A 27,140-nucleotide genomic window follows, 5' to 3' on the forward strand; every position below is an offset into this window, starting at 1 on the left:
TCCACGCTTGTTCATAACAGGGCAGTATAGTGCAATATGTTTACATAACGCATTAAGCTGTATGGAGCTACGGTCCCATGTTATGTATAAAAGTTATAAAAAAGTTGTATACAAGCATAAATGTCCTATATTGCAAAATTATTAATTTCAGAAAGATTCTGAATAGAAGCATGAATGTCCTTGAAGAGCTGAACATTCTGATACCTGAAATAGCTGAAAGTATGCTGAAGCAGAATTTCGCCATTCATTTTTCGCCGACGTTTTGTTTCAGTGGATCTTCTGTATTGACCGTAAGTCTATGGAGCAGTGAGACGGTATGCCTGGAATGTGTGACTTACGCAAATACCATTCATCCCATCTCAGTAACACTGACAGCTGAATTCGTGACAATTTTCTCTTTGATTGTCATTTATTATATGTGTATAATGCTTAAGAATGGCATAATAGCAGCACAAAAACGGTAAGATGAAGAGCAAAAGCATAGCAACAGCTACGAGACCGGGGGAGTCACGTGACGCATAGCTACCAATGGCATTGCACCCATGCATTGTCTATGGACAAATATAAATGTCGATTATAAAAAAAACTATAACAGGATATATCAAGTATTCGGCCCCCTTGAACTTTGCGACCTTTTGCCACATTTCAGGCTTCAAACATAAAGATATAAAACTGTAATTTTTTGTGAAGAATCAACAACAAGTGGGACACAATCATGAAGTGGAACGAAATTTATTGGATATGTCAAACTTTTTTAACAAATAAAAAACTGAAAAATTGGGCATAAATAATAAATAATAGCATAAATGTCCTTAAAAAGCTGAACATGTCGATACCCTAATGGTTTTCATAGCTGAAAGTATGCTGAAAAAATTAAGTGACAAAAAACGGACGGAAACCGGAACCAGAATAATAATAATAAGAAGAAGAAGAATAAAGACCAGGATAACATAGTATGGATGCTGAATCAGCAAGAGTGTGGATGCTGTAATGTTGAATGATTGCCCTGAAAATGCTGAACATTTTGACACCTGAAAGGCATATTTACCTGAAAGTATGCTGAAGTAGAATTTTCCCATTCATTTGAATGGGGCAAGATTTTCAAAATAAAGCTAAATATTTCAAGAGTACGAAGTTTAGAAAAATTCTGAAGAGAAACATGAATGTCCTTGAAGAGCTGAACATTGTAATAGCTGAAATTGCTGAAAGTATGCTGAGGTAAAATTATCCAATTCATTTGAATGGGGCAAGATTTTCAAAATAAAGCTAAATATTTCAAGAGTACGAAGTTTAGAAAAATTCTGAAGAGAAACATGAATGTCCTTGAAGAGCTGAACATTGTAATAGCTGAAATTGCTGAAAGTATGCTGAGGTAAAATTATCCAATTCATTTGAATGGGGCAAGATTTTCAAAATAAAGCTAAATATTTCAAGAGTACGAAGTTTAGAAAAATTCTGAAGAGAAACATGAATGTCCTTGAAGAGCTGAACATTGTAATAGCTGAAATTGCTGAAAGTATGCTGAGGTAAAATTATCCAATTCATTTGAATGGGGCAAGATTTTCAAAATAAAGCTAAATATTTCAAGAGTACGAAGTTTAGAAAAATTCTGAAGAGAAACATGAATGTCCTTGAAGAGCTGAACATTGTAATAGCTGAAATTGCTGAAAGTATGCTGAGGTAAAATTATCCAATTCATTTGAATGGGGCAAGATTTTCAAAATAAAGCTAAATATTTTAAAAGTATGAAGTTTAGAAAGATTCTGAATGGAAGAATAAATGTCCTTGAAGAGCTGTATGGATGCTGATTCAGCATCCATACAATAAATAAAGAACAGGAGAGCATATTGTGGATTCTTTACAGCATCCACACAATTACTGGAGGGGGCAAACGAGCTCTAGTTTCCCCTGCTGGAATACTCTGGTAATATTCTTTGCATTGCTTGTATTAGGATGACACCAATATAAAACATAAGAAAATCCAAAATTATTGTGCTCCAACTGATGTTACTGATAGTAGCCATTATCAACATAAGGTGTAAAATAGCATGAAATCACACCTATATGAAAACATGAGAAATACTAAATATAAGACCATTACTTGATTGCTGGATCTGACTTAGACAAGTGTACATTGTCCAATCTGTCACACAAGTAGTTTCTGTGAGTCAGTCAGCAGGATTTGAATCAGCAGTATTTCAGTCCTACAACAAATATCTTTTGAAAATTCAATAATACAACTCTAAAAGTCTTGCCCACTAGACAGCACACACAGCAATATACAGAGGGCATGTGGTATAGCCTGTCAAGCTAAAGGTGGCCAATCTTGGTCATCACTCTCTGATCCTGAGAGATTAAGCAACTGGTGGTACATTCTCCCACACCAGACACATATGCCCATACACATGGATGACCATGCGAGGAAAGGAGTGTGTGGACAGATGCTGAGAGCTGACATAATGGGCTCAGTGTATACAAGGACATTAACAGAGAAAGTAGAATTACTTGCACAGACATGCAAACACACTCACAGAAGCCCAAATAAAAATTATTATAGTAATTCCCTGTAGACGCTTCCCTAGATTTCCCCTGGCAGATGGTTAATAATTTTAATCTCAGGATCAGTGTGTGAAGCTGCCGATAATGTCGAGGGGTGAACTCAATTATAATGCCAGATGAGTAAAGGCGGAAACTGTCTCTTTTAATATGAGCACTGGTAACGAACAAAAACAGACAACTGCCTAAACATGAAACACACTCTCAGGTCGATAATAATAGTCCAAGGTCAGAACCATCAAACTCACACAGCCAAGGGATCCAAAACGAGAGGTCAGAGAGGGAAGTTCAATAATCAATACACAGAAGACAGTCCAAATCAGGAGGGCAAGGCAGTACACAGTGGTCAAGAACAACCCGGAGTCAAAAACAGGAATCACAGCTACAAGAATAATGCTGGAAAGTCTGAACAGGAGTTAGGACAATCTGGCAGCTTCTTGGTGTTGGGAAGCGGCCTATATGCTGTTGTAAGCAGGTGTGAGTAATAAGAAGCAGGTGAATGTGGGTGATGAGATAAAGTTCCCGGGAGTCAGGGTGAGCTGGGGACAGGAAGTTGTGTCAAAATAAAAGCATGAGACCAGAAGCAGGTGGGAGAGAATCATGACATTTAAAGGCGTTGACATTTTCTCTGTGTGTTAATTTTGTCATTGCCTATGACTGCATGCCAGTTCACTGTGGTCCAACCCTCCACAGACAGACTGACCAGTGCACTCTTTGCACTGCATAAGGAATCACAGACATACTCTAATCAGCACTCAAGACAGAGCCAAGAAAGACCCAGCAAAAAAGAAGATTAACTAATAAATTCTTCTTTTATTTTGTTGCCTAAATGGTAGTGACAGCAGCAAAGCCTGGGAGAGGAGCAGAGGCCGGCACTGCTGGCTGGCCCTGCAGGTCCCCAGGGAAACTCCCTACCCACAACCCATGAGAACTACACACATCTAAATTCAGCCAGTATGTAGCTCAAAACCCCAGACTGAGCACAACCTGGGGCAACATGATGAATGGGTGGAGCCAAGGGGGTGGCCCAACCTGGCCACCTTGTCCAAAATGTTCCACCCCTGACAGGATGAACATATTAAAACCACTGTTGAACTGCACTGAATTAGACTGTGTGTAACCTCTTCTAACCCATACACATCTAACACGCAGTCTGATATTCACCTCTCGAGTCTCCTGTATCTACATTGCATTTCCCCTGTATTCGCACTGCAGTGGCCATGGCACCGCTGTATATGACTAGCAGACTTTGGCATCTTTTTTCTAAGGAAAATAGAGCATAGCCACATTTCACTGTAAATTGTGGAGAACTTAAGCATCAAGTTTGTGGTTAACATTTATTGTGCAACGCAATGCTTACTGATAAATCGATTGCCTAACACTATTTAGGGATTTCATTTTCTTGAACGTCCCAGCTTACATGATGGTTAAAAACAGATTTGCAGAAAACCAAATCAACACTGAGCACAGTAACACTTCGATGCAATTCACAGATTACACATATACTTTGTTGCCCTGTTCAGTATTAAAAAAAAAAATACCCATCAATCACAGTTATCAGAACCAAACTATAACAGCTCATTAATGCAGACTAATTACAGTTATTAACAGATCTTCTTTGAAACATGTGCTCAGTGATGCAGTACTAGAGAAACAAGATAAAACAGAAGCATTAATAATTTACTCTGAAAGAACAATTACTTTGTTTCCCGAATTAAATAGGAAATGCACGTCTTCAGGAGCAGTAATTAACAATATAGCCATTATCATATGGTTGACAGCAGAGCTGTTTGTGTGTCAAGTTAAGTATCATGCTAAAATATAGTCTTATTTGGTGGTAATGCACATCATACACTGTACAGTTTTGTTATTCTTGATTTCCACTACAAGTGATCGGCTAGAGAGGCCAGTCCAAACCCTGTTCATTTGGATTGTTATACCTTAACAAATCTCATTTCTACCTTCTACAGACTATAAAACAAGCCTTTAATTCAGCGTTGTAGAAATTAAGTCCTCGACTCTGACTCGAGTCTGACTTAAGTCATAATTTTTAGGACACGTGACTCATCTTTGGATTTGGATTTGAGCACTGACTGTATTCGGACTCGGAAGTCAAAAAACTTGATAAGAGAGTCTGATGAGATCACTCAATACCCTAAAATCTGCCTCATTACCCTAACAACTTAATTTCTGTATCGTTTAGTCTTTCTCCAGTGACAACAATTTATCTGACATAATATCTGAAATTATCTGATATTTCAAAGCCTGATGTTATGCCCCTTTCCGTTTAGTTCCAGACAAAGCTGCTCAGTATGACACATGAACCAGAATCTCTTGCCTGCAGGTCCCTGCTTCTATTAATAGAGTCTGGTTTCTCTGATTCGGTGCTGACCCCAGACCAGCCAGAGAGCTGCATCCCAGCTCACCAGTCTGAGTTGAGATTAATCTGGCAGCCTTTACAGCAGGATAAAACCTTGTCTCTGATCATGGGATCAGTGATGGTCTGCCTGGTGGAGAGAACTAAATCAGCTGTTTTTCATTTGGGCTGTTGGTCAGTCATGAAGGCTTCAGGGGAGGAAAGAGCACATGTCCAAGACTCATCAGGATGTTCGAGGTGGAGGGGGGGTAGATGTGTGACCAGGCATGGTGACATAACATGAATGTATGTCTATATATGTTCACCTTGAAGCTAGCTTTCATCAAAACCTCTTCCTTTTACAGTTGTTTCTGTAGGTACACAAATTAGTCCTAATAGCCTAATAGTACAATGGGGGCTGCACATGTACTATACACAGAGGGACACACATGTGGCCTGCTAATGCACACAGTTCCTCTTGCAGGCAGTGGTGCGAATGGGGAAGGGCAGTGTGGATGAATAAGCACCACACAGGCTTCAGGCAAAAGGCTTTGGGCCTGACATGAACCAAGGACCAGAGGATGTTCTAATGTCATACAGCATTAAGTGTGTGTGTTCATGTATGTGTACACGGTGCAAGCTTTTGCACAGCGATTGTAGTTCATGACCTTCATGAGAAATGTTTGCCATCTGAGCATCAAAATCACTAACATAGATAATTCTTGTCCAAGAACTCACAACTGGGAATTGTTAGTTAGGTTTTTGTGTTTAGAGCAATGAAAGAGAACTGCATATGTGGATTTTATACCCTATCAAAACTTAAAACCAGGGCCATGAGTAAGTGCATTTTACTAGAAAAAGTAGTGACACTTATGTTCCAAAATATATAAAAACCCGCTATTCAAAGGGTGACTCTAGCTACACAGCAGGGTAGCAGTTAGCTAGCTACGTACAGTAAGTGGCCACTGTACAAAGGAGCATTAGTCCACTGTGCTCCTCCTGGCCCCAGATAAAGGCTTACAAGCCATTTTTGCCAGTGCTGCGTTGAAGCGTGTTCCATCATCAAGAAGCTTTATTTTATTGTCATTGTAACACATACAACGAAATTTTGTTTGGAGCCGAGAGCCCCGGGCCGCTGCATGCATACATGCCGCCATCACGGGCAACTTGAGGGTTCAATGTCTTGCCCAAGGATACTTCAACATGTGGACTGCAGGCACCGAGATTCAGACCTTCAACCTTCCGGCTGGGAGACAACTGCTCTACCCACCGCACCACTGTCGCACTGTTAAGATGTGTTTCCCCTTATTAATTTAACCTGAATCAAAGCCTTATTCTAGCCCCAACCACTTTTATGGGAGCACTAAGGGAAACAGTTTTAACAGGGGGAAACATCTCAGAGGGGGAACACATTTCAACACAATGCCAGTGTTTTTGGTCAATTTCCTGCATTTATGAACAACTATTTTTGGTACTTGATGAAAGTGTTTCCTGCTTTGTCACTGTGATTGATTTGAGAAACTGTAAATGATGCACACTATAGGCATTTTGAGAGCTTTTGTCAGTGCTGCCTATGTAGAAACTCACTTCCATTTGCTGTTTGTGCCACAGCGACACAGTGATGTGAAGTTATAAGATGTCTCCTGTAGTTTTGGAGGAGCTTTTCAAAGTCAGGGGGAAAAAGCCCTGATGATGTCATATGGGTTTTCTCAGCTCAGGCTTAAGGCTTAGAATTTTTAACAGGTAGCTTGGAAATACAGTACGAGCATAAGTACCAAAATGTATTTTAATGGCCACACCAACTTAAAACAATACCCTTAAATCCACAATTGATCTACCAAAAAAAGTGATGTGCAGTGGTATGTAAGGACCCAAATGCATTTTTCTGAATATGTGAATGGGATGTGCTCAAGCTAAAACTGTGTGTTAAGTTGTTCTGAATTATCAAGATTATTACTCACAGTAGGTATGTTAGCTTTATTTTGTCAACAAAAACTGGACTTGAGTGAATTTAAAGAGGTTCACTGCACATCACCCTTTGAAATGTCAGAAATGAAGATGGGTTCTTCATGTAATGAAGGACTGCACATTTATCCCCCAGATTTTTAAATCTCATGGTCAATTGATGCTTTTAAACCAGTGCTTTGGCTCCCAGTGTCACAGATACAATAGTTGTTGCATTTAGAATGAGGATCAGTCTACAAAGCTAAACAGAAAGTAAAATTTCAAGTATCTTAATTTTTACACAGGTGGTTTCTCCCAGCACATGGGAATGTCAACTAAAGATGTCATAGAAGAAAACACAACATCAGCAAATGCAACACTGCCTGAGCATATCAACTATCCAGTGATGTTATCTTTCAGGTGTAACCAGTCATAGAACAACAGAAAGGATGTCCTCAAGTGTCAGCACTTTATTTGTCTGAAAGTTTTTTTTCCATTTTCCTGGCCAGGATAAATCACAGACCTATTGATTCTCACAAGCTCCTTTCCAGGAATCTGTACAAAGGAATGATCACGTCTATCTCTGGGAAGCAGATAGGTGACCTCGTTTCTATGTTCTTCAGGGACATCTCCTGAGACTTTCACAACAGCAGGGATGATGAATGTTTACATGAGACTGAGCTCTAGGCCAGGAGGTATACAGTAAAAATCATATTAGATGAAGAAAAGTGCATTCATTCTCCAAAGTACATCCAGAAACTATCCCTGGCATTTCAGGCAGAAGATCTATTTACTTTCAGTGGACTTTCTACATGTACTAAGAGCCAGACTAATCCTATAGCTTGTAGCTAAGAGCAGAGATAGATTATCCGCAGCTGTACAAGCCATATGATTGGCTGACAGCTTCTGTTGTCATGGTTTTCAGCCTTACAGATGGCCATGGTTACCGTGGCAACAGAATCGGCCACCATCACAGAAAAGAATATGCTAAGTACACTGGGTACATGTCTACCAAGGTTGGGTAGAGGTAAAAGGTAAAAGGTAAAAGTACAAAAAGAAAAAAATGTATTTTCACAACAAAGTGCTCAAACACAAACAAATCTGGCTTTTGTTCACCCGTTTTGCCCTCAGAGATCACCAGGGTCAGTTCTGTGAGTATAAGCTCCTCTATCATCCCAGAATGAAAGCCCCATCTGTCAGCCAAAGTCCTGTGGACCTTTAGCAAGCACATCATTACAACTGGCCCTCTCTGCGGCACAGAAATCAAGCCTCCCAGAGCCTGTTAACTATACATACATTACATTTATGTAGTTATGATCATGTGCAACCTTTTTCCAGCTAGTGCTTAACCTCAGTGTCACAACACTAGTGCATTCAAATCAGTCTGAAACTAGACCAGAAACAAATGCATATTTTTGCATGATGCCAAAATAAATAAAGTTCAGCAATGGTATACTAGTTACTATTTGAATCACAGCAAAGTCAAAGAAATTCTCACCCTCTAACAGACTGATTACTTAAGCACAAAACCCACCTGATAAATGAATCCTGTATTTTGGTCCACTGAGAGCATGGTGTGCATCCTTAAAGTTGGGGCAGGATGCCCGCTAACTCCCCTTGTGTTTGCAGGAGTGGTAAGATGAGAGGCTAAGGCTCACAGCCTGAGTGCTCTCTGAGCTCTGAGGGTGTTTGTAATTGAGTATGAAAATTCAGAGAGAATAGCCGAAAAAGACAGTCAACTTTTGTGTTGAGCTCCCTCATCACTCCTCAGTGGCTCTTCCCATGCTAGAACACGCTAGTAACCTCATTCCGAAAGCACCACAACACAACATAAAAACCAAAAGCAGGGAACTCAGCACAGCTCTGCCTCTGTCTCTCCCTCTGCCTCCAATGGCTTTCATCCAGGGTAGCATCAAATATTTCTGACAAGTGTCCATCCGCCAATATCCCCAGAGAGATTAGTGCTCTGACATCACCGACAATGTGGCATGCACAGTTCTGCTCTACTGAGCCACCGAGCTCTGTGGCTCTGTTATCCAAGAGCAGCCTTAGATCGCGGGGAGTCAAATAACACCACACTGGATGAGGGGCTTCACACAGCCCCTATTCATCCCACAACTACACGAGCCAAGATCACCACACACTTGAAGAAGAAAAACCAGTGAGTGCAGTCTTACTTGTGCCGTATGTGCATCTTTAAGTGTCTGTGTGTCTGTGCAACCTACCTGAGATGAAGAAGCTGCTTTCTGGCTGTAGTGCATTGTCAGCAAAAACTGTGATCGAGACGTGGTGTGCTAGAAAGAGATCGGGAGGAAGAGGCAGCTATTTCTGCAGCACTGGCTGATGTGACTGTCAAATTACAATAATGCTATCTTTGGTCTACAGTATGTTATCTGATATTTCATAAAGTTTTCTCCAGCAACTTTGCAGTCTTTACAGGTGAAGGTCACACTTAACAATACAAAATCTCATTTCCTTAATGTCTCTCTCCTCATCTAGCCATCTGTGCTCCATCCAGCTCTGTGCCCTCTCTGTCCACCTACCACTATGCCCTCTGCAACCTCCTCTCCACTGGCACTGGTATGATTAACCAGACAAAGGAGCACAGCCGGTCTTAGGCTCCTTGCTGCAGTGGGAAGGCTTCCTGACTGCCTTCCAGCCTGCACAGTTTGATCACCAAATCCAACAGAGACTTCACACTGATCCAAGAACACCACGCTCAGAAGTACAAGCCCAGGCAACTCCAGCAGATTTCCTCCATCTGTTCTCACTGATCTCAAACTCAGCCAATCAACAAGCTCTAAATGGACAGCCTGGCAAAGAGCCTATGTCAGGATTGTAATTAGGGCCATGTCAATCAAGTCCAAGTCGAATCCAGGACCTGGTCCACTTGAATTCTACTCAAGTTTCATAAGGATTCAAGACCAACAAAGTTTGGGTCAGGTCCAGGTTCGGACATGTAGGTCACACTTTAGGCTAGATGGCTGAAGCACTCAAATGTCTGCTTTGTGATAAGGGGAAAAACACCATACAAGCTCAACTGCGTTGGGCTCGGGTCGGGCTTAGGGGGCATTCTCGTGCAGTGGTCGGGTTCAGACAGAAATACACGGCAGGCCGATCCATGCTCTATCCCCAGCACAGGAACATTTCCATTTAATTTCTCCCAACAAAGTAAACCATATACAGTACACATTACGCTGTCATCATTTATTGTTTGTGAGCCTGGATACACACAAGCATTCTCACCACACACTCTCTGAACTAATATTGTTTATGAAGAATAGCAGCCAACTCCATGTTCCCACCTTCCCTGTCTGCACAGTCACTGAAACACATTCAGTCTTCTCACATGTGCATTTTGACTGCTTTATAAAATATGTTTATTTTGTTTATATTAAGAACATTCTGTTGACTATTCTGAAGACACATTTTTAATTAATGGGGGCAACTGTGGTTTAGGGTAGATTCGATTGGAGGTTTGAATCTCGGTGCCTGCAGTCCAAATGTCAAGTGTCCTTGGGCAAGACACTGAACTGATGGTTAGAGCCATCGGTTGAGTTGGCACCACAGATGGCTGCCAAATAAAGGTGATTATCCTTATTATTATATTTCTGAAGCAATGTGGGAATCAAACCCATGTTTCACACATTATGAAAGCTCTGTTGGCCCTTATGCATACTGATAAATGCAAAAGGGCCTGCTTCAAAGTCTATCTACACATAACTGAGTACACAGATTCCTGTGATGACTTCTTTTGACTACTAGGTGGTTTCATGGTCACCCGAAGCTTTAACACATGAACCATTTTTTGGTTCAAATGCCTGGAAACCTTTATTGCTTCAACACAGCGTTATCTCTCCATCGCAACAAAACATGCAGTCATCTGATTCACTGGCATTAAAATCAAGTACATGGGCATTTCAAACAGTTTAACACTGTACAAACTAATATATTTAATATAAAAAGAATATACTGTATGTGTATTAGCAATGTTTCTGATGCTTTAAGCTTTTACTCGCTGGTAACATAAGAGCTGCTTAAAATGATGACAATCTAAACAAATACAACATCATTTGTCTTTCATTACTGGCTATGTTGAAATCAGAATCAGAATGTATGTATTGTACATGGCCTTATGTAAGGCAGCAGTAACCAATATAGGGCTGAGAACAGAAGTAAAGAACTAATGTGCTATCAAGCAAAGGAATGTGCCTTAGGAGTAAAAATAAAATACTATATACACACAGTCTGGATTCGACGAATCTATATGTACAATGTATATTTACTGCCCTGAGGGTTATTGTCCAGTCATACTGTTGTGGGTCAAGTGTTCATCAGAGTGACGGCCTGGGGGAAGAAACTGTCCTTGTGCCTGGTTGTCTTGGTGTACAGTGACCTGTAATGCCGTCCAGAAGGGAGGAGTTCAAACAGATTGTGTCCCGGGTGTGAGGGGTCTGTAGAAATCTTCTCCACCCTCCTTCTGACCCATGAGGTGTACAGATCCTCCATGGAGGGTAGGCTTGCACCAGTGATCTTTTCTGCAGACCTGACTGTCCACTGGAGTCTGTTCCTGTTCAGCTTGGTTGCAGATCCAAACCAGATAGTAATGGAAGTGCAGAGAACAGACTCGATGATTCCTCTGTAGAACTGTATCAGCAGCTCTTGGGGCAGGTTGAACTTCCTGAGCTGACGCAGGAAGTACATCCTCTGCTGTGCCATCATCGAGAAGGCGCAGCAGAGCATGTACTTCCTGCCAAAAGTCATGCAAAATAAAGGATTTTATTTTTTTTTAAAAGACAAAACTAGCAGATGTTCTTGCGGCTGAATTCAAGATTAAACGAAGAGTTTGGTATTGTGGGAAATACGCTTATTCATGTGCAGACATGGAAGCGGAAGCAATGTTCTCACGTAACTCTCTTGAATGAACAAATTCTTCAAAATGTCATACATTTTCTTTAAGATCAGGCCAGTGCCATAATAGCACTGAATCTGTTTGAAGTGGCGTTTCACAAAGTCAGCGTCCACAAAGTAGTCCTAAATCTAATCTAAAACTGTTTTATTGCACAATTACTAAAGGTTACACCACATATTCTACCTACCACCTGCACTTCTATTATAACACAAAGCAAATAAACAGACTAGTTGTGTCAATAAGCAGCTTTGTGCCCTTTAAAACTTTTCGGCGAACAAATTGATAGTTACTTATAAATCTCCAGCAAACCATCACCACTACAGTTCATCAGAGACATTATAAGATTAAAGGAGGATGATTGGAAAAGATTTTTTCTGAGATTGTTTGAATTTGTTCAAACACAACCCATTTTTTAGTTTCACAATTACATATACAACTAATTATTTGAAGTGCTAATGGGCAAGAATAGTGCTATAGTAAGTGGAGGGCTCACAGTTTGGCCTGTGGCAGACACTTAGAGCTGACTGTTATCCTCAGTCTGGCTCACAGCACCATAGCTGCATAAGCAAGAATTTGTCAGAACAGACATGCATTCATCTAAACTCTTCTGTGCAGCTAGCTCATTTGTTGTCTTACACTTATACCATGTAAGCTTTTATATGACATTAGTATTTTACGCTTGTATCTGGTCAAGGTGGAACTATTATCAACTACTTTATATAACATTAAAAGTAAGGTTTACTTTAGTGGCATCAGGGTCCTGCAAAGGGTCACAAGATCAATCTTAGGTGTCCTGAGATAATTAATAAGAAAACAGAATGTTCTGCTACACAAATTTATATGAATGGTTTGGACATTTTTATGAACTATTGGACCTTGAATTTAGAAGAGAAATGTTTCTTTGGAGGAACCTACCAACTCAGACATCTGAAGCATAACAAGGAGCCCTTTTAAACCTGCACTAGTGGATTTCTGACCACTTGGGGGCAGCAGAAATGCACAGTAAAAATAATAGTGAAGTATTATATTTAACAGCATCTTATGTACACATCCAGCAAGCAGAGAGAAACATTAGCATTAGCTATGTCCACCTGATAAATTTAAGTCCAATATTCACTTTCTTTTAGCTCATTTTTGGTCTCCACCAACAGGTGTGATTAATATCAGGCTCTTTAGCTGCTAAATGTCCCACTATGTTCACCAGCTAGTCTCTAATTCTGTCTGTCTGCAGGTACTATATGGTGGTTTTCTCAGAAAACAGGGATTATAGCTGATTTTATAATCTTGTTTTTATGTAAAATATTCATCTGCAAAATAATTCAAGTTCTGCAATAAAGTAAAATGTACAGTGCTTTCCTCTGAAATGTAGTGGAGCAAAAGGTATAAAATAGTAAAAATTAATAAATACTCAAAGTAAAAATTCCTTAAAATTCTGCTTAAGTCCAGTACTTGACTGAACTTTCCATTGCTGAACTTTGTGTTCCACTGCTGTGACCCCCCGTTCATTATGCTTGCCCTTTCTTACTTACTATGGATTTTCTGATTTTATCCCTGCGTTTTAAAACAGGTTTTTAACAAGTGCATTAAACCGATTTGTCATTGTTATTACTGGGCAAATCAATGTGACATTTTTGCAGGCCATGATGAAGTGAATGAGAAATGTACTCACTGGATCTTTATTTTCTTGGGAACTTTGTTCCTGCAAATAAAAGAACATCAAGAAATTACTCAACAGGGCAAACGTAGGTGTATTACTGTCATGCCAGATGCTCTGTTAAGAACCTCCGTAACATGTAGTAAACTCAAGTGCCAGCAACTGAGTGCGGTATTAGAGATGATGCTTTCAAATACAGTCCTTCCTCTTGTAAATTAAACATACCCTCATGCTTGACCTTGGAACCTTGGTAATCTGGTAGCATGGGGTACTATGCAATGTTTTGTCTAGCTGTGTTGTGTACTGAGGAGCCCCTGAAATTCTCACCATACTAACACCTCACATACCCATACACATCCTGGTGATACCATGACAACGCATTTGCTTGCTGCGTAGGCTGAGGCACAGGAGAAGCAGCAATGAGTTACAATGACAGGGAAGCAACCACCCTGCACTGAGACTGCAGGGGAAACAGAACAGCCATCCCACGCCACATCAGTCAGCCTTCACTGTACTCTGTAAGATCTGGAAAACTGTCCTTGTGTAACGTGTCCACAAATAGAACAAAAAAGGAGAGCGCTGATTTGCCTCTAGAGAAATCACTACTTTTAGGATGGGAAACAAAGCAATATATTTCATCTGGCAGTGCAACCAAGACAGTGGATTTTTTTTTCCTTTGACAGCGCAGTCTCACCTGAATGCTAATGAGGAGAGACAGACTGCAGAGGTGGGCTTGAGACATTAGGCTTGTTTGAAAGTCTGACAGTATGCTCAGAGGACTCTGACCTGACAGGACACATTTTTGGAACACTTTGCTCCTTGTTGTACTCCACCAACATGTGATACAAATTGATCCCATACTGAAGAGAATAAAAACGTCTTTGAGATGCTAGTTAGCAGAAGTCAGAGGTGGATGGATGGTGATTTCAAAAGAAGGGAGGGACGCCAGGGCTATCATGTACAGTACGCATGTGAAAGAATCAGATTATCATGTCATATCAAGTGTTCTACACTCAAAATAGGCTATGAAAGTGTTGCAATGAACCAGCAAATCTCCTTGTGGAAATATATAAAGACAGTGATCTCATACATCTAACTGATGAGGAATATACCTCCCTCTGTCTCCTCACTGGTGAAGCATCTTGAACCAGCAGTACACTTAAAGCAACAGCTTGATAAAAGTGAACATAAAATGAACAGCCAACTTGGTAAACCATGATTTTGCTGAAAGACAAAGGGGATCCTTTCTATGCAGGCAATAGAGTGAATTTTAACTGTAGCTGCTGTGTAACATTGTATCAACCGATTCAGCATTACAAATGCGCACTGCGTGAGGGCACAGGTGTAGTTTGAATAATATTGTTGCTCAAATATGAACTGTGGACACGGAAACATATCAATCATGCCAATTTGTGATGTGCAACATCCATATTTATCATGATATCAAAGAGGCACACCACCGGTGAAGCAGTCAATATATGGGTCATACTGAAATACACATGCATTGAATATGAATCATATATTGATGTAGCGTTTAATCCTGACTGTGTCTGCGTTATTCTAAAGAACAATTACATAAACTGGGGACCAACAGTCCATTCAGGTTTGTCTATGATTCAAAAGCTATATGAAACTGAATATATAAACACAAAACACATATCTATTTTCTCTTACCGTTGGTAGGAGCGGCTCCATTTGAGCTCCTTGATCCTTGATGTCCATTTTTGTTTCGCCTTGGCTACACAATAATCAAGTCGTGATGTGCTACTCCGTTCGGCCGGGTTTTCTGAAATGGAGGTAGCAAATCATTCCCGCCCTGCCCTATATAATTTACGCATGGAGGAGGGAAGTAGTGCTTCCCAGTACACGCGTTGAGCTCAGGACGCAGCGATGATGAGCCTCGCAAACCAGAGCCGCTCTGCGCACACTTTCATCTACAAATTAATTTGTGAGGGCTATTCCTTCATAAATATGTATTTTCTGCCACACAGTTGTACAAGGTTTCGAATGAAAATCTCTTGTAGCCTGTTTAGGGGGACATGTTAACACTCTCCACTATAGCCTAAACAACAGTGTTCTGTGAGATCTCTGTGTTTTATCACCTATAGAACCCATGATCCCTCCTAACAGTGAAATCCAATTTAAAGGCTGCAGCAATAATCATACAATCATGCTGCAATTCCTTCCTAATGTGTAGGCAGTATCTTCTCTGAATTACCCATGTTTACTCAGTTTCCCTCGACCAGGTTGAAAACAACCGCAGCTATCATTATGATCAGATTCTGTTCTCGGGTCAGACACAAATATATAATTAGCCTCTCAGCTGCAGTAATACAGGACCATTCCATTATTAATTCTAGCCGCAGCACGCGATGATGCACCGGTTTCAGTATCCACATTACACAAGGATGCGTCTGCAGGCACATTTAGTCACTGGCGCCCTCTTGTGGTCACACTCAAGAAATGTCCATTAAATTGATCGGGGCTACACTATGATCAAAATTCGATTTAGGTTACTCTCATATTGCATTTGTGTTACAAAAGTATAAAGTTACTAAAGTAAGGCAGCTTTTAATGAAGAAAAGTGCATTTCAGTATGATTACCAGCCAGTGGTTCCCAAGAGAGTGGTCCCTGAGAGACTTTCACAAGGCCCCATGCAGAACAGAAAATTAACGCAATCAGTAAATGTATTCGGCGTACAGTTGTGTAAAAGATAACTGATCTATTAATTACCCATAACCGTACATTCTCAGTCAATCTGGACCAGAGCACAGTTGCCGATAAAAATGTTGTCACATAGGATTTCGTGTAAATACAGGACTCATATGGATCTCGTTATGTATCGTTGATTTAAAAAGGTCTGGGGACCCGGGTTCATCCACCTAAATCAGCACCTGGATGAAAGAGGATGTTGTTAATCCGGATCCGCCTAGCCAGGCGTCACGGCACCAACAAGATGGCTGAGAGTACGGGAGGAAAATGAGGGAGGAAACAAAAACATTGGCGAGTTATATTTACCGCAAAAACCAGACCTGTACAGCTGCTGAAGATAAGTTGGCGCAAAGATAAAAACTGGGTAATCAGTTTTTTTATGATTCCGTTTTGTGGGTGACATTTGCGTTATGCAGACAAATTGTGCTCCGAGTCAGCTCACCGACAGAATGTTTGTCAGGTCGTTGCGTGGGTTGGCTAGCTAGCTAACAACACCGTTAGTGAGAGAATACGTGTTTAGAAAGTGACAGTTGGGACATTTTTTTAAATAAATAGCTGTTGTCAGTTGATAGTTTTTAAGAATTAAAGTTTGCTTCCTTGAGTGGCAAATGGCATTTAACGCACTAGTTAACGCTTAGCCAACCGATTAGCAAGCTAACATTGCGGATTTCTTGTTTGCAGTTTCAAATTTAGCGTTAGCAAGCGTCAGTTAGCTGGTTCCGCTGTTTTTGGGAAAACTTGGGGTTGTTGCGACGCAAGAAAGGTACAACAGTGTGTGAGCGAAGGACATTTTCTACATAAAAGTACCGGAGACAGTTGTCAGTAGGCCTGGATGACCAGGTATTCTGGAGGACTGCTGACATTAACGGTACCACATCCGAAACTGTAAACATAAAGGTGGGAGAAAGCGAGATCTCAGCTCTGCGTTGTTGGACGAGGCGCAGATCCAGGCAGCATCACCATGGCCCATTCTCCCGTTCAGGGTAACCTGCCGGGGATGCAGGTAAGCCATATGTCTTTACGGTTTGCTCCTCAATAAGTCATTTAGGTCAGTACCAGAACAAAATGTACCAGTCTGTGATTCCCTGCTGTGGTTTTGTGCACTGCACCCTTCAGTGATTTGGGGTATTTTAGGACCCAAGTAGGAAGCCTCGTAAAATCTGATGCTGTCGGGAAATATTGGAAATCATCTTATGATGCACTGCTGTTATGTTTATGCTACCATGAGTTCAAACACGAAAGCAAATACGTGCCATGCCGTGTCCAAACTATTTAGGCAAACTATAACCCATAGGGCACGTTTTAGTTTATATTTTTGCTGTGTTGCCATTGACGGCAGACTTCCACTGAATGCCACATTTTTGCAACAGCAAGACGGACATTGGATGCGAAATTCCAATATTTCAGTTATCACTGGAAGGCAACGGAGCTTTCTAACTCAGTATTCGGGAGTCTTGTTCTCGACTCAGCAGCTATCTTTAGGATAGTGCCTATAGGACATCATTGTGTTGGGTAGATAACTAGAGGTGCTAACTGCTCTAATGTAAACTGCTTCATGCACCAGATTCCCTGTGTTGTAAGCAGGGTTTTTTTTTTGTTTGTTTGTTTGTTTTAAAGTAAGTCGAGTAATGTGAAGGCAGCTAGTGTTCCCAAATTAACTACAGGACACAGAGACAAGTGGAATCAGATGTTTCACAGGTTACCCGTTCAATATAGGTCTTGCCCCAGCAGAGTAAAATGTAAATTTGGCAGCAGCAGTCATCATTTGTCTTTCGCTTGTTCCAGTTTGAACCTTTTCTAACAAAGCTTTTTTTCTTTTTTTTAAATAAAACTCGTTGCTGTATCACTGCACCACTTTCCATTAGCAGAATCACTGTTTAGTTTCTTGAATAAATATCTTTCAAGGCACCAAAAAGGTCCTGTCATGCTGTTTAATTTTTAGCTATCTCAAAACAGACGGTATTGACCCTTTCTCTACCCAAAAGAGCTCATAAAAGGAAGTTGTTTTTGTCAGCGCCTGCGCTTGCATTTCCCACATAACAGCCTCTGGAGAGTTAAGTCACTTCCTGTAGCATTCAGGTTGGTTTTTCATTACACTACAGTGTGCTACAGAAAATTTGGATGTATGCCTTAGTTATTGTTGTATTCATTGAATATGTCAGCACATCCCCTGGCTTTTAAAAAAGCTTTTCTTTGTCTGACCACCCTAACATAGTTTGAAATCAAGCAAAGCTACTTGATTTGTCTTTTTTATTCTTGTGGCCTCAAGAATTATGCCTGAGAGTTTCCTGTTTGGCTGTAAAAGCAATATGATGTTAGAGATCTTTTACAAGCACCCGGTCTGTCCAAAACCCACAAAAATATGAAAGAGGTGACAGGACAGTGACTCACAAAACATAACACAAATCAAATGATTCTAAAGATTTGCCAGACCAGTAAACTTTTCATGGAAATGTTTTATTTTTAGGTTGACTTCTGTAGTATGAAAATATGTTTTAGTCAAACACTTTGGAGGACCTTCACAGAATGTTCTTTTCAAGCAAAAAGTGTCGGATATGATTATTTACTGATTTCATCTGTTTATGATTGTGTTGATCATACAAAATGAGACATTTAGAGATGTGATGCTGAACTCTCAGAAAGTGAGAAGGATGTTTATCTTTCTATCTCTGTACACAGACAAATTATTGCTGGCAGTAAATTAATGTTAAGAATGGCTGGTGTTTGCTTTTAACTCCCCAGTTGTCACTTGTTTCAAACATTCCTTTTTCGGTCTTTCTTTCCATAAATCCATCTTCCCCTTCCTTCCCTGCTTTGTTCCCCTTCCCCACCAGAATGCCAAAGTGGACCCAGAGGAGCTGTTCACCAAGCTGGAACGCATTGGCAAGGGTTCCTTTGGCGAGGTGTTCAAAGGCATTGACAATCGCACCCAGAAGGTTGTGGCCATCAAGATCATAGACCTGGAGGAAGCAGAGGACGAGATTGAAGACATCCAGCAGGAGATCACGGTGCTGAGCCAGTGCGACAGCCCTTTTGTCACCAAGTACTATGGCTCATACCTGAAGGTGATGCTTGTTACACACATGCACAAGTCAAACCTCCAATATGTCTCATCTTCTACATACATTTTTCCCTGAGCAATCCTGCGTTAAAAGTAGTTACTGTAGGCTCAGACAACCTCTCAATAACCCAGTACCCATCTTAATAAATGACCTCTCTCTTTTCGCCTCTGTCTTCACTGATGCAGGACACAAAGTTATGGATCATTATGGAGTATTTAGGTGGCGGCTCAGCATTAGACTTGGTATGTGTTTCACTGCACCAGGTTTCTGCCACACTTTCTTTCTTATCTGTTAATCTTGATGCACGTGTATCTAGTAAATAGTAAAGTCTCATAAAGGATAGGGCTGGTGATATTTTATCTAATGCTTTTCTTTCAAAGATGGAGCCTGGTGCTCTGGATGAGACCCAGATCGCCACAATCTTGAGAGAGATCCTCAAGGGCCTGGAGTATCTGCACTCTGAGAAGAAGATCCACAGGGATATCAAAGGTATCTTACAGCTGATAGGGCACAGTCTACAGCTGACTAAATGTGTCACTGAGCACACACAAATATCACATAGCAGGTTAATGGTATTGAAGCCCACTTATGGTTTCATTTATGATATAGTCTGTATTGTCATTAGGTAGGTAGGACTTTATTGATCCCACAATGGGGACCTGAGGTGAATGCTAAAAGGCTTCTGATAGTGGTTCCCTCTTTATGAAATAAATTGGTGATGCAGATAAATAGTATAGACAGAGGTATAGCATCTCACAACCTGTCTTTCCCTCCACAGCTGCCAATGTGCTGCTGTCTGAGCAAGGAGAGGTGAAGCTGGCAGATTTCGGAGTAGCTGGTCAGCTCACTGACACCCAGATCAAACGCAACACCTTTGTGGGCACACCCTTCTGGATGGCTCCTGAGGTCATCAAACAGTCGGCCTATGACTCTAAGGTGAGGCCAAAGCCACTGGGTTTTATTTATACTGTACACTAGAGTATGGATCAGGCTAAATATTTCTGTCCGAACCTAAACCAAGCCCGATGCAGCTGAGTTTGTGTGGTGTTTTTCTATGGCCTTCATGCATCTAAAATCATGGATAGCGTTGTTGTGCACTTCACCGGCTCATCGTTTTAATTTTTAATATCCAGAGCACTTTAAATTATCCTCCACTAAAGAAAAAGCATGGATTCATTTACAAGTGCAAATACACCTGTTCAGCCTAAAGTTTGACCTATGTGGCCAAACCTGAGCAATTTCTAAATTTCTGTCTGAACCTGACCTGAACCTTCAGGTACCAAGGGGTCCCATCGGGCTCAGTTCAGGTATCAAGAGCAGAACACTAAAGTGACAGCAAAGAGGAAACGCCATATACTGTACTGCATTAAAGGTCACATGACTGGAGGAGGCAGTTAACGTGGCATTTCTTTTTTCATTAGATACTGATTCTTGAAAATGCTGTTTGATGGCTTTTTACTGCAGTAACACTGAGCGGTTTCAACTCTATTGTCTGATCTTTCTCTAGTCAGATGACCTTTCTTTAGTCAGAACGGAGTTGGTGAATTCTGTGATAATAAAACTGTGATACAGCGTTTGGAAAGCCATTTATACTGGAACAGTCATTTTCAAAATATGTTTTGCATTTTCCCAAAGATGGGTATGGCTTTAATCTTATATTTTTGTGGGAGGGTGGCTTTGTGGAGTTTGTTCTTCAGTCTTTTTTTTTTTTTTAATTCTAATTAAAAGAATGGGGCAGATTGATTAACAAGAATTTTTCAGAGACAGTCGAGTTGGGAGCTCCTTCAGTGTTTACTTTCTTCTGTAGTACAGCTACACAAGCTAGCAGCTAATAGACCTCTTCAACTGTCTCCATCAGTCATGTGACCCTCGTCTTTTACGTCGCATGACTGCTGGCTAATGTGGAGTGTTTTGTCTCGAGATGTCTGTTGAGATCACTTAGTACCATTGCCAAACTTGACAGTTTTTTTTTTCATGCAGCTGAGGCATTCAGGTGTAGGACAGTTAGCTCCCACTAGCCACAAATAATCCAAGTAGTTTTCACAGCACAGACAGTTCAATTTTTTTAGGTGACTCACAGTATTGTTGTTGGCTGAACTGTATTTCCTTGAGCTATGTTCACAGTAAGAAATCTTTCCATTGCTGCTTTGACAGTTATTTGCACTGCTGTGCATTTGGAAAACACCAGTGGTTTGGGGACCACAAATTTACAGTATGTGCTTATTCTGCTGAGATGCACAGTCATTTCCGGCAGACTGAGACTGACTGTATAAAGTTGTTAAAGTAGTAGTTTTTTGTTTTGTTTTGTTTTTTTACAACTCAGTAATTTTAAGCACAGTTTTCTGGCTGCTTTACACACTGCTGGTCAAAGGTCACAGAACCTCAAAATTAAGTAAGTGGAGGATTACTGTAAGGAGTTGTAGTAGCTCTGATTGTCTATGTATTCTGGATGCAAAGTTATGACTATACATCCCTATGCATTCCAGGCAGATATCTGGTCTCTGGGAATCACAGCCATTGAGTTGGCAAAAGGTGAACCGCCTCACTCAGAGCTCCATCCCATGAAGGTATTATTCCTCATCCCAAAGAACAACCCACCTACACTGGAGGGCAACTACAGCAAACCGCTCAAGGAGTTTGTCGAGGCCTGTCTCAACAAAGAACCGAGTTTTGTGAGTGGCTTTTCCACATTTAAGGGATTTATTTAGTTAGTTAGTACAGACTTGATCCTGCTCTCATCTCTCTTGCTTCTCTTCATGTCCACAGAGGCCAACTGCCAAAGAGCTGTTGAAGCATAAGCTGATTGTTCGCCACGCAAAAAAGACCTCCTACCTGACGGAGCTGGTGGACAAGTACAAGAGGTGGAAGACGGAGCAGTCGAGAACTACAGAGTCCAGTTCTGATGAGTCTGACTCGTAAGTCTGTTGATGCTTTTCCTGGTGTACTGTGAAAATACAGTACACTGTATTCACAATTCCTCTACATTAGTTTTCATCTCATGATAATTTTGACTCATCCTCCTACATTTGTTATGATGAGCTTTAAGCACTTATCACACATGGCTTCATTACTTACTTGATATGTTCAAATCCATTCAGAGAGCAGGATTGCCAGGCGTCAGGTGGGAATGACTTTGGCAACGATGACTGGATCTTCACCATCCGAGAGAAGGACCCCAAGAAGCTGCAGAACGGAGAGGGGCAGTCGGGGACAACAGACCAGGTGAGACCATTTGCACTGTTTGATAAGAACTAACGCATACTAAAATGGTGTGACATTGTTTGGAGGGAAATGCATGCTGTGCTGTTTAAAAAAAAAAAAATTCCCTAAGGTGAGGCTGTGCTACTTTAACTTGCCTCCACTCTCCTGTTATCCCAATTTCACACATCTTTGTTTCCACAGACAAAAGACATTCCAAAGAGGCCTTATTCACAGAGCCTGGCCACAGTCATCTATCCTGCATTAGCTGAGGTAAGAAGCTCCATCAGGCTGGCTACAAATGAATCTGCTTCACACATGATTTCTCACTTAATAGGTTAGGATCCAAACTCTACACAGCACCCTCAGTAGTGTTTCCCAGTTCCAAGTAGAGCTGGACTGATTAGTTAAATCAATTGTCAACTACACCAGTGAGCCAAAGCATCATGTCCGCCCCTAGATGAAGCAAATAACGTAACATTGTAACAGTGTCACAGGTCATGGTCTGAGATATTAGACGCTATGACAGAAGTAGTGCAAACCTACCAACAGTAGTCAGGGGAGGGACAAACCATGAACCAGCAACAGGATGTTGGATAATGTGAGCAAGTTTGATCCATGGCAGCTCCACCTACTAACTTACAGGACTTTAGGGATCAGCTGCCAAAGTCTTGATACCCAGATGCCAGTGGGCACCTAAAGAGGTACAGTACACGCATCAGTGGGTCTGAGTTATTATGGTAGCGCACGGAGGAACAACAGCACATTAGGTTTTGAGATTTGGACATGTCACAGAATTCTGCCCAGACTGGTTATTGGACTTCTCAGATTGGTTCATCGTCTGCGTCCTCCCTCCCAGCTGAAGGCAAGACAGGAGCAGGTGAACGGGAACCCCATGGTCTTAGATGAGCTGAGGGAGGCCATCCTGCTGGCTGAAGAGGCCTACCCCAGCATCTCTGATTCCTTGGTAGTCCACATGGTCCACAGGCTCCAGAGGTAAGTGTATTCCACTCAGAATTTATCCACAAAAGCAAATCTGTGTTCATGGAACTCAGATTTTTAGCTGTATTGTTGCATTTTTAAGTTTGGGCTCTAGATGCCATCTACTAACCTGTACCATTCTTATCTACACTTTTTTTTTTCTTCAGTTTTTCTACAAGCAGGACATCCTCCTCCTCCCCATAGTGACTGGCTCCCACCCCTGCCAAACAGCACAGACTGGTCAGAGAGTTAAAAGTCAGGGGTCAAGTAAATCAGCACCATTGACGTCTCGTGTGGGGGGATGCTAACCTAGCCTGTAAAAATTACTGAAATTCAAAATGGATAATAACCGAGAAGCTCTCCAGAGTTTCTCGTACTCATTTATGAGGAGAGGTTTGGGGGGGGGCAGCAGAGCACGTGGAATCGGCTATGATGGGACTTGAGGTGTGAGCAACCCACCAGAAAAACAGCAACAGGCTAGACAGACTCTGGGCTGTGGAAATGTGAGACTTCTGCAGCTTCACATCACCGTGTGTCTACATGGGAGCTGAAAATCTCCATCAAATCCAGGACAAGTCTTCAGTCCCCGTCTTAATGCAGGTGTCATATCCCCAGAACCTCTGAAAGCATGCTTGATGAACCTGCAGGGATATTATCTTTGTGTGCAAGCTGTGCGTGTGTGCCATCTGCGAGCATGTTTGTGTGTATGCTCTTGTAACACTCCCTGTTTAAGCAAATTGCAGCATTCTTAATCAAACCTCAGGTAAAGTGCTTTAAGTGGACTTTGTTCTCCAAGGCAGAAGGGGAAGGGGGTTGCCACGCTCTACATGATTACAAGTTGTCATAGCGGGAAATAAAATCACTGTGTACAAAATGGTCATGTGCATTTTGCAGATATTGATAATGTTTAAAAGTAGATATTTAAAGTTACTCCAACAGACAGAACAGAAAATGCCTTGCCTTTTTGAGATGCATCTATGTTGTGGCATTTCATCACTGAAATTCAGTTCAATATTCATCAGTGTTTTCTTTCTACATGACTGAGTTCCAATCGTCCATTTCAATCACCCGCTGAGTTATTTAACAAACTATGAAATTACTTTGTTTAGAGGGAGAAGCCTTTCCTTAGTCTTTGTAGTCATACTTGCAGTATGGTTAGACAATTTCACTTTGTTTACCAAAAGAATGAAGTAGATCAGTGTCAGCAGCTGTTAATAAATAACTGTTTAGTGAATCTGAGGACAGTTTCAAGGGGAACCGCTTTGGGCTATGTGAAATGTTAATACCATGTGAAGTATTATTTTTCCTTGGCTTGTAATTTATTCCTAGCATTACTTAGAATCAGAAGTAGAGATGAGGAATAACTGGCAATCGCTTCATGACACCCGCTCATGGCCAAATTAAAGCAGATCAGGACAAGATGAGCCATAGGAATCAACACAATCCCCGTTCCCTCACTCCAGACATTGCTGTTCTTACATCCACAATGTGCTATATAAGTGCCATGTCCTCTCTTATGCTTTCACCCAATGTTTATAGTATGAGTTGCACCTTTTCCCCCAGTTTTCAGATCTTTTTTTTTTTGCACTTTAAAGTGTTATTTAAAGGAACTTGTATGAGGGGAAAAAATTAAAAAAAAGTTGCTAAATAGCCATGTTTTACTATATGTTTACTTAAGAGTTCCACAATTTACTACTGTGCTAATGCAGCAATAATGTTGAAGAGTTGCATCAAGACGCACTTGTCAACACAGGGATTGAAAGAAATTAAGAAATATCTGATATTTTTATAACTGCAAAGATTTAAGTATGGAAATAAGGAATGCTTATATGTTACGCGCACCTGCCTCTGGCAAAAATATGCTCCAGAAAAAAAAAACTGCAAAATGTGTACATTTGGTTTCTTTTATCATAGCTGACAGTTTCTAGTATTGTATATAATCTTTGCTTGTGTCATTTGAGAATTCAAAGTTAAATGTAAGCTTTCAAAGTGACATGAGAAATAAAGATCTAATGCTAACTTAATGTCCTTCCTGTGTCTAGACCACCTCTTGGCTACAATTTGCTTTGTGATCAAATGGGGGACTGATAGATATAACTAGCTTATAATCAAATTGTGTAGCCAATACTTTGATATCTTGTACAATATTTAAGCATTCGGGGTCTGTAAGAACCCTGTCATAGGTCCCTGGGCTTGATCTGTCTGTTGGCCCTTTTCCTACCATCACCACAAGAAACTGATTTACCAGGTCTATCCTCACTACAACAAACATACTGTACATTAGTTCACCTTATTTATTTTTCATCACATATTTCAACAGTTCAACACAACAGCAAAGAGACCACACCAGATGCATTGTAAGCTGTACAAAGTCCGCAACATATTAATGCCAGAATAACAAGCATTAGAATTAAACCCAGACTTGCCGAAGTAGACAGATGTGCTTTGACAAGTCTCCAGATCCCCTTTGGCCCAGTATGTACAGCAGGTGTCAGTGATGGGATCAATGCTGTATAAGATCTCTGGCCCACTGCTCAACAGTGCTTATGTTCCCCCAGTTTTGGGAGTCTCTCCAGTTTGCTGGAGCTGTCTTAAATACCCTGCTGTGCATGGTTCAGTTGCTTTTGAGTCAGTGTCCAGCCCTGGTAGTGCCACTATCTGGTCTTCTTCACCGTTTCTTGTGGTCTTCTTGGGACTCTGCTATCATTAGCATTTGTCGCCAGAGAGCTGTGAAATAACTTTAATTGTCTGAGTTGCAGGGTTCGTGCCTGCCACTTTGTCATTCTGAACCTTTTTGAAAATTTCAGTTAAATTTGTTCAATTTTAGAGTTAGTGCTGGTCTCATTTTCTTTTTGAGCTATTTTTTAATCACCCCTCTCCTCTCCTATATTCCACCATTTTTTCACTCAGGTCGCAAGAACAGCTGATGCATTAAATTGCCACTGCCCATAATTTATGAAATGTTAGGAGCATATTTAGTTTGGGACCATCATCCTTGTGTAAATGGTAAAATCACTTAGAGTCCATAGTTCCCCCGTCATTTTAGCAGATGAAATTTATAAAGCACCATTGCTTACTCTTATGTTTTTTGTTCACTTATCCATACACTGTATATGCCAATTTTTAATGTTCAGAAAAAGACCTTTATTTAAAAGGAGGCTAATGCACAGGCTTAACAAAACCTTTCTAACCTCTTGATGAACGGCCATTATGACAAGGCAGTATCCTTCCTAACGAAAATGAAATATGAGCTTCAATGTGGACTATGATGAAATATTTTTGGCTAAATAAGCAGTCTTTTGTGTTTGATTTTAACCTGGAGCATATGAGAATATCATGCACTATATATAAAAGTAAGAATTACAGTATTACAACAGATACAACATTGTGCTTGGAAATAAATACAAATGGTTTCTTTGTATGTGTACTCCAGTATGTTATCACATACTATGGAACAAAAATTCTATAAAGATGTTGCTACACAGTGCAAAATAAATCACTGTAAAAATAAATTTATTAAAGCACAAATGAATGACTAGTAAAGATCCAGGAATTTTAATTACATGAGTAACTTAAGCAACAGAATATTCTCTCAAGATTTTAAGATAGAATAGTGATAATAGTGTTTGAATTATCCCTTTCAAGATCCTTCACTGACACTGTCCACCAAGAGCCTAACTATCTAAGTCCTCCTTCTGTGTCCTTACAACTTCTGTACTGTTTCACTCAGGCTGTCCGTTCATTCTAACCACTACATGTCCAGC

At 40.8% G+C, this 27,140-nt stretch overlaps 2 protein-coding genes across 9 annotated transcripts in view; one reads left to right on the top strand and one right to left on the bottom strand.

Annotated features, from left to right (window-relative positions):
- Positions 1 to 15,195, bottom strand: part of LOC109951520 (sodium-driven chloride bicarbonate exchanger-like) — a 64,722-nt gene extending 49,527 nt beyond the window's left edge. For 2 of the 4 annotated variants that reach the window (XM_020586073.1, XM_020586072.1), the window contains exons 1-2: positions 15,097 to 15,195; positions 13,438 to 13,467 (exon numbers count right to left, since the gene is read on the bottom strand). In XM_020586073.1, coding sequence (XP_020441729.1) covers positions 13,438 to 13,467; positions 15,097 to 15,144 — 78 coding nt within the window. In that variant the 5' untranslated portion in view covers positions 15,145 to 15,195. Of the gene's footprint in view, positions 1 to 8,390; positions 8,855 to 9,081; positions 9,151 to 9,399; positions 9,679 to 13,437; positions 13,468 to 15,096 lie in introns of those variants that run through there. The other 2 variants (XM_020586076.1, XM_020586074.1) reach the window with 2 other exon arrangements.
- Positions 15,196 to 16,173: 978 nt separating this feature from the next.
- Positions 16,174 to 25,026, top strand: stk24b (serine/threonine kinase 24b (STE20 homolog, yeast)). 5 transcript variants are annotated; one of them, XM_020586078.1, is made up of 12 exons: positions 16,178 to 16,499; positions 17,033 to 17,138; positions 18,970 to 19,200; positions 19,383 to 19,439; positions 19,578 to 19,686; positions 19,976 to 20,133; positions 21,684 to 21,869; positions 21,964 to 22,112; positions 22,296 to 22,419; positions 22,600 to 22,668; positions 23,255 to 23,391; positions 23,544 to 25,026. In XM_020586078.1, the coding sequence occupies exons 2-12, from the start codon at positions 17,097 to 17,099 to the stop codon at positions 23,578 to 23,580; spliced, it is 1,299 nt and encodes a 432-aa protein (XP_020441734.1). In that variant the 5' UTR covers positions 16,178 to 16,499; positions 17,033 to 17,096; the 3' UTR covers positions 23,581 to 25,026. The 5 variants fall into 5 exon arrangements, with proteins under 5 accessions (XP_020441737.1, XP_020441736.1, XP_020441734.1 ...); XM_020586077.1 differs by having other exon boundaries at positions 16,178 to 17,138; XM_020586082.1 differs by lacking the exon at positions 17,033 to 17,138 and having other exon boundaries at positions 16,414 to 16,499.
- The last annotated feature ends 2,114 nt before the right edge of the window (positions 25,027 to 27,140 follow it).

The sequence above is a fragment of the Monopterus albus genome, unplaced genomic scaffold (genome assembly GCF_001952655.1).
Source record: "Monopterus albus unplaced genomic scaffold, M_albus_1.0 scaffold394.1, whole genome shotgun sequence".
Taxonomy (NCBI): domain Eukaryota; kingdom Metazoa; phylum Chordata; class Actinopteri; order Synbranchiformes; family Synbranchidae; genus Monopterus; species Monopterus albus.

Bases quoted from the DNA above. Each gene is read 5' to 3' on its own strand.
- stk24b (XM_020586077.1), top strand. From the start codon at position 17,097: ATGGCCCATTCTCCCGTTCAGGGTAACCTGCCGGGGATGCAG. The intron at 19,440-19,577 runs GTATGTGTTTCA...TTTCTTTCAAAG, and splicing joins GCGGCTCAGCATTAGACTTG to ATGGAGCCTGGTGCTCTGGA. The intron at 22,669-23,254 runs GTAAGAAGCTCC...CCTCCCTCCCAG, and splicing joins TCTATCCTGCATTAGCTGAG to CTGAAGGCAAGACAGGAGCA.